Source organism: Camelus bactrianus, chromosome 9 (assembly GCF_048773025.1).
Source record: "Camelus bactrianus isolate YW-2024 breed Bactrian camel chromosome 9, ASM4877302v1, whole genome shotgun sequence".
Taxonomy (NCBI): domain Eukaryota; kingdom Metazoa; phylum Chordata; class Mammalia; order Artiodactyla; family Camelidae; genus Camelus; species Camelus bactrianus.
Genome location: NC_133547.1, coordinates 19,704,944 through 19,719,200, shown reverse-complemented (window position 1 = coordinate 19,719,200; position 14,257 = coordinate 19,704,944). Strand labels below are relative to the sequence as shown.

At 52.9% G+C, this 14,257-nt stretch overlaps 1 protein-coding gene across 1 annotated transcript in view; it reads left to right on the top strand.

Moving 5' to 3' along the window:
* Positions 1-14,257, top strand: part of VSTM2B (V-set and transmembrane domain containing 2B) — a 26,438-nt gene extending 12,181 nt beyond the window's left edge. Inside the window, exon 5 of the mRNA XM_074369880.1 lies at positions 13,576-14,257. Coding sequence (XP_074225981.1) covers positions 13,576-13,664 — 89 coding nt within the window. The 3' untranslated portion in view covers positions 13,665-14,257. The remainder of the gene's footprint in view (positions 1-13,575) is intronic.

Genomic DNA, 14,257 nt, shown 5'->3' with positions numbered 1-14,257 from the left:
GGAGGATAGGAAACGGGGATGATGCCATGTCCTCATCCTTGTCTGGTTGCCGCTGTTTTCCATGAGTCAGGAGCTCCTTGGTGAGCAAGGACAGGTTCACCGTGGTTCCTCATGTTCCACCTGCAGGCTGAGCCACCACATCTGTGCACCTGCGTGCGGGCTGGCTGCACTCCTGTGGGGTGCCTGGTCTTGCTCCGCTGTGTCCAGTCTCCCCTCAGTGGGGAGGCCATTGTGATGAGGTGGGAGGTGGGCCATTGGGCTGGCCAGGAAGCCACGTTCTGAGGAGAGGCTGGTGTTGGCAGCATTAGGCGAGGGCGTCTCCACTCAGGAAGGGAGCAGAAGGAACCAGGACCCGTAGGAACGGTCAAGCAGCCAAAGACCCTCCGGGGCCAGCCTGGGCTGGAGAGCAGGTGCCTGGTGGCCTCCTCCCTGGGACTTCTACCACTCGAGATGGAGCCCCTTGTGCAGGGAAGCCGGGTGCCCCGCATGGATGGGTGTGTCAAGGACAGGGCTCAAGGTCACTGTTACAGGCTCAGGCCTGCGCTGTCTTCCCCTTGGTCCCACATTTTGCCTTTCCTGTTCACACCTGCCCAGATGCCCTCACTGTGGCTCACTGAGCCTGATAACTGCCAGGCTGATAAAGTTGCTGCTCGGCACCCGGGACCCATGGGGAGAGGGTAGGGTGAAGAGAGGGCTGTGTCCACTCCAGGAGGCCAGGACCGCTCCTGCCGGATGTGAGCCTCCCTCCCACCAGCACAGAGAGCCCACTGCAGGCTCGCGGGAAGGTGGGCCGCCCACCTTCACAGGATGGGTATTGTCAAAAATAGAGAGCCCCTTCCTCTGCCGACCCCCGGCCCCTGCGCATCAGCTCTCCTCCAGGAGGTCTCGGTTTTCTTTAAACCGGGAAGGCCCAGCTGCAATGTCAGTTCCCTTACAACGACTCTTATTACAATATTGATTCTCACACAAATGCCACTTGGCCCAGAGGAGGGATTGTTCATAAACCCCAGGGAGAGGGAGCTGACATGGTGTCATGGCTCATTCTGAGCTGGGGTGGGTTCCTGGCTGACTAGATCTTCTCTGACCAGGGGGCCAGGGGGCTGCCCAAAGCTTCAGGTAGACCCAGCCCCTGCGTCGGGGAGGAGCTAACAGCCCAGCGGTGGTGGCCAAACTGAGCAGGAGGTACTCAGAATGAACTCAGGGCTCAGCTGGGACACAAAAGGGACTCAGACAAGGTGGAGCCAGGGTGGGCTGCTGGTGGGGGGGGGGGTCACTTCACAGAGGGAGGAAGGCTTCCCTGACCCTCCAGCCCAAGGGGCGTCATCCATCCTGAGCACCCAGAAGTGCCCCACTGCTGCCTCAGGCCCCCAACATTTCCCTGCTGTCCTGGAGTCAGTGCCTGACTGAGCACCCCGTCCAGGCTGATGCCCCAGGAAGACCCGATTCTTTCTCATGTCTGTGTCCCCATGACCTGACTTTCACACTCATTGGGCCTGGCACCAGTTCGTTCCTTCATTCATTTACTCCATTCATTCAAAGCATGTCCATTGAGCATCTTTTATGTGCAAGAACTGTGCTAGGCAGTGAGAACATACTGTGAATAAGACCAGACTGAGAGTCTGAAGAGGGAGAGGCAGACACTGTCAAAGGGTCACATGGCAAGTAGAAGTTTGCAGACATTGCTGGCACTCCAGATGGAGACCCATGGGCTATGGGAACTAAGAATAGGGGGGATGGTCCCTGAGGGAATGACACTTAAGCCATAATCTGGGAGATGATTAAGAGTTGGCTTGATAAAGAGAAAGAGTAAGGCCTTCCAGGAAGAAGGGACAGCATGTGCAAAGATCCTGTGGCAAGAGGGAGCAAGGGTTCAAAGACCTGACAAAGAGTTACTGTGGCTACAGCAGAGAAAGCAAGAAGGGGTGCCCAGGGGAAGTTAAGTCCGGATGTGTTCAGGGGTCAAACCCCATAAGGCCTTATACTGGGGATGGGAGCTTTGGCTTGTCCTAAGGGCAGTGGATGGAGAGCCAGTGGCTGGCAGGGCATGGTGCTCCTGGTTGTAGTGTGGAGAATGGAGAGGTGGGAGTAGAGTGGATGTGGGGAGACCACGTTAGAGCTAGTGACCCTGCCAAGAGATGACAGGGCTTGGACTAAAAGTTTGGATGGATGGGTGGTGGCAAAGCGAGTACCTGGTGAGTGAGTGAAGGGAAGGCTGTAACTGGGTGGATGGGAGGATGGGGGTGGGTGGAAGGAAGGATGAGTGGACATGTAGATGGGTGAATGGATGGAAGGAGTGTGTGGAAAGACTAGGAGCTGGTGGATGGTGGGAGGAAGGGTGTCACTGTGTGGATGCATGGGTGAACAAGGGTAGAAGGAAGGATGTGTGGGTTCCTGGATGAAACACGGATGGGAAGATGAGTGCATGTGGCATGCAAGGTGGGCTTTGCAGGAGGAGTGGGGCTGGGGCTACAGACGTGCCGAGGGTCGGCGTTCCCACACCTGAACTCTGCACACTCGGTCCACCTCTTCCAGGAAGGAGGCCACAGGGAGAAAGGTCCCAGGTGGTGGCACGGCACAGACTGGCTAGGCCAAGAAATTTCATGCCAGCTCATGCTTATGCTTGCTGTCCTGGGCCTTAGAAGGGATGGGTGGAACAAGTAGACACAGCCAGTCCTCAGCCTGCCCCATCTCCCCTAGCCCCTCAAACTTCAGATGGTACCTCCATCACTCACTAGTGAGGGGTGGGAGCAGGGGACCCCTCCACTGGGACACTGGGAAATCTGGTGGATGCAGCCTGGCCAAGACTTGATTATTGTTCATGTATAAGTTAACATAGCCATTTTTTTCAAGCATTTAAAAAATCAAACCTCCAGGTGGGCAGATGAATAACTGTATTCGCATTAAAGACTAATGTTAACAAAAAATACACAAGGCAGTAATCCATAATGCATTCTATTCTAGAGAGTCATATTTTAAATCGTGACATATCCTGGGCAGCTCCTCTGTACTAATTTTATTTAATGAGCACATGTTATAGAATTTTCAGAGCACTATCCCTGGGCAATTAAAATGTGTTAACCTTTCCGGTTAAATTGCGTTTCTGAAGAAAAGTCCTCAATGTGAAACAGAAGGAAATATCCAGGCGTCATCGAGGTGGAATGTAGAGGAACAACTGTTGTGTCCTGGCTGCTCTGGCCTTGGGGACCTGCAGCCCTTCTCCCTTGGCCTTGGGCCTCTGGTCTGTCATTCCTTCTTTTCCTTGGCCAGGCCCAGCCCCACTGAGCGGGACAAGGAGGCTGAGCCTGGACCCACACAGTGAGCAGCCTTCACTGAGCAGGCTCTAATTGAGTACTCACTGTTTGCCTGACCTGGGGAATCTGGGTCTGCCTCGAGGGACATACAGGCTATGGAGGGGACAAGTGGGATTTAAATGGGGCTAGAATGCCCCAAGGAGGGGCAGGGATCATTCTTGAACCCCTGACAGGTCTCCCTTCCTCCGTCTATGTAATGGGCACACCAGCACTCCAGCATCCACAAATCCATGAGTTTCAGATCTGGAAGGGGTCCTAGAGAGCCTTTAGTGAGTGGTTCCCAGACTTTGTTCCTAGGAACCCTGGGCCCCCAGCCCTAACTCGAGCTATAACCACAGCAATTCTGCCTCTAATGGTTTTAAATTTTGGGGTTTCCTCTACACTGCTGGTGTGAATGTAAATTGATGCAGCCACTATGGAGGACAGTATGGAGGTTCCTTAAAAAACTAAAAATAGACTTACCATATGATCCAGCAATCCCACTTCTGGGCATATACCCTGAGAAAAATATAATTCAAAAAGACACATGAACCCCAATGTTCATAGCAGTACTATTTACAATAGCCAAGACATAGAAACAGCCCAGATGTCCATCAACAGATGACTGGATAAAGAAGATGTGGTATCTATAATAGAATATTACTCAGCTGTAAAAAAAGAATGAAATCATGCCATTTACAGCAACATGGATGGACCTAGAGATTATCCTATCAAGTGAAGTAATTCAGAGACAAATATCATATGATACCACTTATATGTGGAATCTAGAAAAAGATACAAACCAGATATTTACACACCAGAAATAGACTCACAGACAGAAAACAAACCATGGTTACCAAAGGGGAAAGGGATAGGGGATGATAAATCAGGAGTTTGGGATTAACATATACACACTACTATATATAAAGTAGATAAACAGCAAGGACCTACTCTAGAGCACAGGGAACTATATTCAATTTCTTACAATAAGTTATAATGGAAAAGAATCTAAAAAATATATATATATGTATATGTATAACTGAATCGCTTTGCTATACACCTGAAACTAACATTGTAAATCAACTATACTTCAATAGAAAATTTAATTAAATTTTTAAAAATTTTGGGGTTCCATGCAGCAATTAGCCACTGCTTTAAAAGATTTAAAAACAACAGATTTAGTCCAAATAAAATAAGTAAATTATGCAAAATATACAAATACATTTATATATGTAATTTTCCCCCTAAGGGAAACGTTTGAAGCGGTTTACAAAGCTGCACGTGGCATAATAGAACAAAAAGTATTTAATGAGGAAAATTGGAATAAAGGAAAAATGATGAAATTAATTTGAGAAAAGTTAGACAAAAAGATGTGTGCACACAGTCTTGGGCAGCTGAAAGGTCAGATCACTGTGCTAGCGATGGGTCTCCAGCTCCAGCTTGTATTTGAAGGTACAGCTTGTGTTTGTGATGCCAAATGTGAAGCATCTGGCCAGTCGATGCTTGGTGCATCATGCCTGCTTAGACCAGCTAGGGACATCCAGGAAAGACTTCTATTCATTCATTCAACAAGCACTTTGAGAGAACAGCAGTGTGCGGGCAGGGTGCTCGGTGATGGGTTTACCCACTGGCAGAGGAGACAGGGATGGAAAGGTAAACTGCCATGGCTGCCCAGACACTGCCCAGGGGGTGTGGAACTTGCCCTGGATCCCATGGGACAAAGGGAGCCTCCGAGGGGCAGGTGGTGAACGGGAGGATGTGGGGTGAACAGTGTGGACGGGTGACAGAGTGGAAAGGGAGAAGAGTGGGTGCAGGTGGGCTGACCTGGGACCCCGGTGAGGAATTAGGACTTCAGCCCAGGTGAAGCTTCTGGGGGTTGGCGTGGTGTGGTGTAATGTGTACTTTGTGTTTGAAAGGCACACCCTGGCCTCTGGCTAGGCAGGTGCAGGGCCGGCTGCGGTTAGTGGATGTGAGGAGGCCAGTCAGGAGCACTGCGCTGCCCAGATGTGAGCTGGTGTGGTGATAGGGAGGGTTAAAGGACCAGGGCAGGGGTGGGCCTGGGGTAATGGGGGCTGGGGTGAAAAGCGGGCAAATTAAGAGCTGTCTTGGAGTGGGTGTCTCTGGGCTGGGCTGGAGAAGGTGGGTGAGCTCTGGGCATCAGGGAGTAGGGAAGGGCTGTCTAACAGCAGGAGCAAAGGCCCGGGGGCAGGAAAGCAAGGGCGCACATGGCCTCTGTGTGAAAGTTTTCCTGGAGTAGGGCATCTGAGGCAGTGTGGAGACAGATGATTCGCAGGTGACAGGGAGTTACTGGAGATAACTTCTCTCCTGCCTACCAGCTATGCAACCTTAAGCAAGTCACTTAACCGCTCTGGGCCTCACGTGTGGAAGAGGACGTTGGTTCCTACCTCCCAAAGCCACCTGAGAGGGTTAAAGGAGAGAATTCTCTTGGCACCAGGAACCACAGACCTGTTAGAACCCCACAGCCTCAAAGTTTAAAGAATCTGAATGGGCCGGTGGGCTCCTCCCATGATGACTGGTCCCAGCACTGAGGGAGGCCCCCCATCATCCCTGCCCGGGCAGCACCCTGGTGCTCACTGTGGTCAGGGCTGCCCGTGGCCCTGCAGACGCCAGCCACCTGACCATATGGAAAGGCCTGTTTACCGTTTTCTATAAGTGGCACCATTAAAGGATCATTTGGGGCAAGATCTCATTTCAAAAGAATTAAGAAGCTGGAAAAGAGCTAGCAACACAGTTGGCCCCATTAAGAAACCATTATAAATGCTGAAATACAAAAAAAAAAAAAGGACATCTCATGCCCGTGCTCTCTCCTTTGGAAGCAGCCTGGGGCGGGGGTCAAGCTGAGGCACTGGGGGAAGGGGTGTTCCTACTCTTTGGCCTTGAGGGTTGGTGTATGTAGTCGTTAGGTATGTGGACAGAAGCCAGAGTGTCTCGGTTCGTGTCCCAGACCTGCCATTTATCTTAGTGTGGTCTTGATAGGGCTGCCAGATTTAGCAAATAAAAATATAGGACACCCGGTTAAATTTGAATCTCAGATAAATAATAACATTTTAGCATAATATTCCTGTGTAATAAATATGTGGGATTAATGTATACTGAAAACTATCCATTGTTTATCTGAAATTCAGATTTAACTGGGCAGCCTGTATTTTATCTGGCAACCCTAGGCCTTAGGCAAGTCACTTTACCTCTCTGGATCTCAGTTTCCCCATCTGTCAAATAGGGACAGAATAGTAACCCCTACAGTTACGAGGATGGGATTTAAAGTAACATACTTGCCACGGTGCCTGGCCCCAGCAAGAGCTAGCCACAATTGCTGTTCTTATCCTGAAGGAGCTTGGCTCTGTCTGCTTGAGCCCAGCTGGGTCTGCTCCCTCCGTCCACTCCTCACTGTTGGTCTCAGCTCAGATCACCACCCCGGCTGTGGGTGGGATGGCTTGCTGGGGGCAGAGGAGAGGAGGAGGCCTGGGGCCAGCCCTCTGGCACATGGGCTTCCACCATGGCTGGAGCGGGAGGACATGTCGTCAGAAGGTCATTTATGAGGCTGGGGGAGAAGAGGGCACGGGCAAGGGCCGCATGAACGGCACAGACATTCATTTGTGCCAAGCCCTCTGTGCCTGGGTGCTCAGAGAGGGCTTCCTGGAGGAGGCAGCACTTGTTCCAGGCCTGAGGTACAGATCAGACCTAGACAAAAGAAAAGGAGGAGTTAGTGGTTCTGCAGGATGTGGCTGGAGTCCACTCGAGATGCTGGCAGGGAACGGTGGACCAGAGCACAGGGCTGGTGGCGGGGAGCAGTGAGAGTGAGGTTGCTGGGTAGGATTACGGAGATGCCCCAGCTGTGGCACTGAGACCGTGGCTTTCTCCTGTGGGAGGAGGGCACCCATCAAAGGTTTTCCACCTTAGAGAGAGTTCTTTAGGTGTATCAGAAGGAGGGAGGTGGGCACAGGATGGCAATAGCGGCAGGAAGACACTTTAGAAGGTCACTGCTGCCCTCGGGCCATGGCCACGGAGGGGGCGCTGACAGGCATGGGTAAAGCAGGTGGCGACCCCCCGCCTCTGCCCCCGTCCACCCCGGGAGCACTCAGGCTCCTCCCACTGCCTAGACACTGAGGCTGCCCTGCAGGCATCATCCCTGGTGGTCATGCTATCCCCCACCAGGAGGACAGCTTGTCCTCAAGCCTAGGAGCCAGCTGCCTGAGGCTTGGGTGGGACAGGCTAGCAGGACAGGGTCAACACAGGACCAAAGGACTGACACCCCCTCCGTTCTCTTGCACCTCTGCATCCCACACTTTCAACTTCCTTTAAAACCGATCAGCATTGGGTGCTCCCAGTTTTTGCCCTATTTACCAGCACACATTAATTTTATGGCAGAAATTAATTCTCTCCAATTCTGTTAGTGCTCAATTATTCCTTGCTGACTCCCTTTGAATAAATATCCATGAAGAGGCTTTAATTAAAATGTCAACAAGGGAAACAGCCTCTTTGCAAGGTGGCATCTTCCCATCCCACTGTGGCCAGACCGCCCGGTCTAACCAGCACAGCGTCCAGGGGAGGGCAGGGAGCAGGGCAGGTATCCCCTGGCGCAGGTGGCCGTCAGGAAGCCAGGAAGGTCAGGCCGCCGAAGGCTGGCCCCAGTTGTTGTCTCACAGTGATGTAAGGGGGTGAAGGTGGGATGAAAGCCAGACCCTCTGGCTCTCACACCAGAGCTGTCTCAGAGGTTGCAAACGCAGACGGCCACAAAGAGCCAGGTGTGGGGATGGAGGTGAGTGAGGCGGGCTGGGCAAAGGGAGGCCTCCCTGTGCCGTGGACTATGTGCATCTCCCCGGCAGATAAAGTCATGGTGCTTGACCATAGCCAAGATGACTCCTCAGGGCGCTCTCTACTCTGCTCCACAAGCCCCTGCAGACGCACAGAGAGACTCCTTGTACCCTGGCCCCAGGAAGCTCCAAGAAGGAGCCTTCTCCTTTGGCTGTGCTTGGCCATCCCCCACACTCACAGCATGGGTCCAGGATGCAGCAGGGCCATTGATGGGAACGGGGGTCAGAGCCAGTCTGTCCCCAGCTGCCCTAGGCAGACAGGCCTCGGTCTCCGTGGCTCAGTGGATGTCCAAGTCCAGCCCAGTTCAGACTGTTGCCGCTTGGGAGCTGGCCCTCTTCTCTCATTCACAGATGGCAGCAAGGGGAAAAGGAACAAAAGTGAACATCCATGCTGAGGGCACTCCACGTGGTACTCTGGCTTCTTTAGCCTTATTCAAAAGACGTGTTATGACAGCACAAGAGGCTGAATGGATACAAGTGGCCTTGCTCTGCCTGACACAGTGGAGGGACCGGTCCTCCAGACCCTCGTCCTAATCCTAGTATGTTAGGGTATCCATACTTCCTGGTGGAGTGGCTTCATCCACTGAGACTGGACCGGCTCTTCTCTGGCTCCCTGTGCTTGGCATGGGGGTATCCTAGGGGGCAAGGCCAGGCGTTACGGCATCAGCGACAGAGTGAGCCTCCAACTCAGCTTGGGTCACCAGAGCCCGAACCAGCCTGTTACCCATTTTCATGCGTAAAAACGGACCTCCAACGTGTCTGGATTTTACTTACTCTTCTCGAACCTGAAATAAATGTCTAGTTTTTAAGCTAGAGCCACAACTAACAGAACGAAGAAATGCAGCCTCAGAGTAGCACCGGACTCTCAGGGGGACACCGTTTGCACACTCCTGTCTGAGGCCAGCCCCTCGGCTGCGACTCCCAGGTCACGAGCAGACCTGCCATGGTGATGGACCCGGGTCTGGGGACCCGGCGGGGAGGGGCTGCAGCTCTCTCCTGTCCACAGCCAGTGTAACAGGTGCTGCAGACCACAGCAGGGACAGGAGTTACCCTTGAGGCCAGGAGAACCATCCATGATCCTATAAGTGTGGGCAGGCACTGGGGGGAGGGCATTAGCTGTCCCAGCTGGCCGTGCCCACTGGTCCTGATCTCACAGAGTGGGGGCGGTCCCTTCAGGGCCCTTGTGGCTATGGGAGTCCAGGACAGAGTGGGGGCGACCAGCTGCCACCTCTGCATCCTCCCAGGAACCTCCAGACAGTGTGGGCAGAGTGAAGGTCCCAGAGGGTGGCCGGAGCAAAGCCGCCTTCTTCCCTTCCATCGCAAGGAAATGAATGGGCCCCAGAGGTTCCCTGTTGTTTTCTGACACGGCCCTTGGAATTCTGCCATTGCTGGGTAAATAGAGAAGCAGGGTTTACAGCTGCTAGCTGCTGGGACTGGTGCCTTTTCTGTGCCTATGGGGGCTGGGTCCACCCACAGCGTTCTTTGGGAGCCCTATTAAATGGCTCCGGCATAGACTGTATCTTGCTCACCATCCAAATGATAAAAGTTAATACCCACAGAGCCAAAGCCGCTTTGATTTCTTTAAGAATGATTAACCAAATGATGATGTATTTAATATAGAGAGTGAATCAGCTACTGTTGCATCAGATGCTTCCTTCACCTCTCAGGCAGCCTGATTTTCCAGCTTAGCCATGACATAAATTTCTGCGGGTTCTAGAGCTATTCCTGGTACTCCTTGGGAAAGGAGGAAATAGATAAAGAGACTGTTAGCATTCAGCCATCGCAGCAGCTTCTGTGTCCTCGGGAACACTGACCTCCCCACGCCGCATAATCAAAGAGGCCGGGATAGGAGGTCCTGCCTCAGCTGAACCAAAGGCACCCTCCCGGCCCCTGCCCTGGAGGGCCAAGGCGAGCCCCAGACCCTCCAGCAGTGTGCAGTCCTAGCTCGCTCCAGGAAACAGTGAGGACAGACACAGGGGCAGGGGATGCTGATGGGGGGCCCCAAGTCAAGTGCTAGACAATTATCAGTGTCCCGCCCAAACGGACAGTGTCTGGGGAGGGGGCACTCTGGCTGCCACACTCCTGCATTCTAACCCATTCTGGTGTGAAGACCCCTCCTCCCCCAGGACCAGCCTGGAAGCCAGGCTTCCTTGGTCTGCCCTGGCTCATTTGGGAAGCCAAAAGGGAGTGTTGGGTATCCGATGAGTGATGTAGCAAGAGGTTCCAAAATTTGAGTCCTTCTTTCCCCAGAGATCCAGGATCGTGTCTGTCTTGAAAACAAACACTTGGGGAGACAGTTTGCCATGCTTATTCCATCTTGGAAAATGTTTCTCTTAAGAGGACAACCCTCGAAATGAGTTCTCCTCCAACACTTTTCAGAAAAGTAGCTATGTTGCCCTTTTCATTAACACATTATTTGCACAGCACACACTGTGTGTGGCACTTTTGTTTACATGACTCTGTCTCTCAATTAGATTTTTCTGTATAACAAGGGACCCTAAAAACTTGGTGGCTTGGGTGTGACTCCAGGCCGTTTGTTTAGGTCGTGGTTCTGTGGGTTGGGGTTTCTCCTGCTGGTCTCTGTCAGGCTCATTCATGCATCTGTGGTCATCTCCCCATTCATCTGGGGGCTGGTTGGTCTCCAGGGACCTCAGCTAGGACGTCTCCTGGCTCTTATCTGGGGCAGGCCAGCCCAGTCTAACTCACCTGGCGGTGGGTTCCCACAGCCACAGAAGAAAGGGCAGGGCTCCGTGCACAAGCGCTTTACAAGCCTTTACTTGCTTCACACTTGATAGCATTCATCGGCCAAGGCAAGTCATACAGCCAATCTCAGCATCAGTGTGGGAGGGCACTGTCCCAGGGCGTGGACGCTGGGGACAGGAACATGAGGGAGGAGGGGCATTTGTAGCCATTTCTGCAATCTGCCACTATGATCTTGCCTAATCTGGACCCCAACCCAGTGAGACAAGCCCCGCACACACTCATCTCATGGAGCTGTGCGTGTGCACATCCCCATTTTACGGAGTGCAGACAAGTCTCAGAATGATGAAGGGTGTTGCCCCAGGTCACATAGCAAGCTGGCCTGGAAGCTGTGCCTCACTGCCCCCTCCCACCTCCCTTGGTCCCTTCTTTGGAAAGGCTGGGTCAGGGAGAGGATGAGGGGCCACCCAGGAGCCAAATCTGGCTCCCCCTGCCCCCCAGACATCCACCAGCCGACACACCGCAGACCCTGGTGTCCCCTCTCCTCAGGTGTCAGCCTCTGGGAGCCACCACTCCAGCCCTCCAGCCCCTGCTGCTCCCATCTCGGCCCAGCACAGTGGCAGGCTGATGGTTTCAATCCAGGGTCTTATGCAAATTAAAAACTTTTAAATGTGAGTAGGTGAGACTGTAATAGTGGGAAAGACAAGTCAACAGTATTTGGAAGCAAATTAAAATTTCTCCTCCCATCTCCTGTGCCCTGTGTTCACCTTGCCTGGCTCACGGCCCATTTGCCACGCCTCCTGCCCCTGCGGGCCTTGAGGGTCTGGAGTTCTGTCACACACAAACATCTGCTTTTAAGTGCCTCACACACTTGTTCCTGTCTTGTCTGCATGGGCCTGAGTGTCAGGGTTTGCAGAAGCAGAAGGATCTGCACCAGGAGATGCAGGAGGCCAGCGGGCCCAGTCTGGCCATGTGAGCCCTGTGTGCCCGGGAGGCAGGGCTCTGCCGGCCACACCCTGTTTTCCATGCATCTGAGCCTCAGTGAATCCACCCAGGCACCTGGCTCCATCAACTCTTCTGTCACCACATCCACCCTCGACCATTCCAGAGACACATCCCAGAGACACTGGCCCAGAGGAGCAGCAAAAGAAGACCCAAGTCTTCAGAGTAACCACACTGTGGTCCTTCCCAATGACGGGTAGCAAGAGGCAGGATGTCAGCTTGGGCCAAGCTGCAGGGGGCCTGGGTAACGACTGTGTGGATAATTAATACCCCAAGTGGAAGGTCAGCACACTTGGAGTGTCCTGTCCTTTTCTCAGTGGGGGCTCACAGCTGCGTTCAGATGACTGACCGCGGATGAGACGTGCACGGTGGATGGCCTCTGGCCCCCGCCCTTTTCTTCAGATCTTCAGTCACAGCCTCGTTTCTGAAAATAAACAGACGGAATCCAGCCTCTCAAGCCAGAATGGGCCTGGATCATTTGTCCAACCTCCTCCCTGTACAGCGGGTGGACAGGCCTAGGACACAGACAGTTATTGCCAGAACAAAAATGATTCGGGACCGGGGGGCAATGCCTTGGATAGAAAAGACTAACAGCTCTTCTACCTGGAAAGAGAAGGAAGCTGTGGGCGCAGGCCCAGCCTGGATGGGGAAGCCACGCATCTGGCCACCTGGCAGTAGCTCCCGCAGGCGGCCAAGTGGCGGTGGCCACAGCCTCTGCACCATCTGCTTGGCCCAGGGAAGGGCCTCCTGTGTATCTCCTCTCAGGTACGGAGCTCCAGCCCAGCTGGCTAGGCGAGGCGAAGGGAGGAGAGAGGCCTCTGTATGGTGCAGGTGAGCAGGGTGGGGCTGGAAACTGCTTCCCAATTCTACGCAAGTTAGTAGTGATGTCCCCAGCACCTGGGGCACCCGTGGTGCTTCTACACTGGCCCCTCTCAGTCATCCTGGAGGGAGCATCTCCACCCCCAGGTGGGAAGCCTGAGGTTCACCGGTGGGGTTTCCCCCAGCCGCACAGGAGGCCTTCCAAGCAGGTGGAGACCTGATGGCTGATGGGGAGCCGGGCAGGCAGCCCAGGTGAAGCAGGGTGAAGGCACAATTGTTACTGTCCCAGAAGTGGACCAGGGGCCTGAGTTACTGGCCACATTGAAGACACAGATGGGAGTGACCTCTCACCAGAATAGTGTGAGGGTCATTCCTCAGGGTCCCTAGCCCACTCACCTCCCCCAGTGGTTGCTGAGCGCCTCACTTTGACCCCAGGGACTGGACTTAACAGATCATGGAAAGAAGACTCACGCACAAGCATCAGGATGCCCCGGGCAGTGTGTTTGTGGATGCAGAGCTGTGCTATTCGGGCGGGAGTTGTGTGCCATCATGGAGTCTCTCTGGAGGAGGGGGAGCTGGACCTTAAAAGCTGAGGGCACTTTGCAGGGGAGTATTGGGGGGATGGGGTGGAGAGGGAGCATATTGTCTTATTCAACCAAAATAATGACTTAGACTTTGGATCTACTATTTAGCAGACGCCCTTCAGGCAGGGGCGCTCTGTCTGACCACGGTGGGCTCCCAAAACATGTGGTCAGTCAATAGGAAGCAGCCGCAGCAAAACTCCATCCTTACTGGAGTGGCCACGTGCCAGCTGGTCACCAAGGTCCAGAGGGCGGACCGCGGGAGGTACCCTCCTCCCGTCTGCTTCCCTGGCCGCTGGGTTCTGGTGAATCAGGCATTAACCCTGCCTGTTCTCTTGTCCCCTGCAGGCACCGGCCCTAACTTCGCCACAGACCCGCTCCTCTCCCTGCTCCTGTTAGCGCTGCATAAGTTCCTCCGCCTGCTGGTGGGTCCCTGACAGACCCGCCCTGCTGCGCTCCTGAACGGGCCACCCCGCATGGCCTGCCCGCTCCCTGGCTGAGGACTGCATCGCCAGGCGGACGGACACCGACAGACTCAGAGAAGCATGACCAAGTTCACGTGGGAAATAAATAAATCATATTTTTGGGGAAGTCACACTAATGTAGAACACTTAAAATAATGCATCTAGTTTCCAAATCAGATGGAGTTTGGACCACGCCGTATGCCTGGGATCAATGAGTTCTCCATTTTAATGTATTTTTCTTTTCTAAACTTTTCCTCCAAGTCTTCATTTTGCACGAACTGTTGAGCAGTTATCTGTAGGATACTATGTAAAAATGTTGGGTCAAAGCCCAATTTCTGACAAAGCAAAATATTTTTAGTAGCTTATTGTGTTTCGGAAATTTTTTAATTTACTTTTTCCTTTGGGGGCTTTTCTTTTTTTTTTTATTAAAGTAAATTATTTCTTTTGAGACATTTTGATTAAAAAAGATACATCTTATCATAATTAAAATTCACTGTCAATAATATTTATTTTTAAATAAAGATTGGAAACAAGGTCAGACATTTGTTTATAAACTGTATTGTATA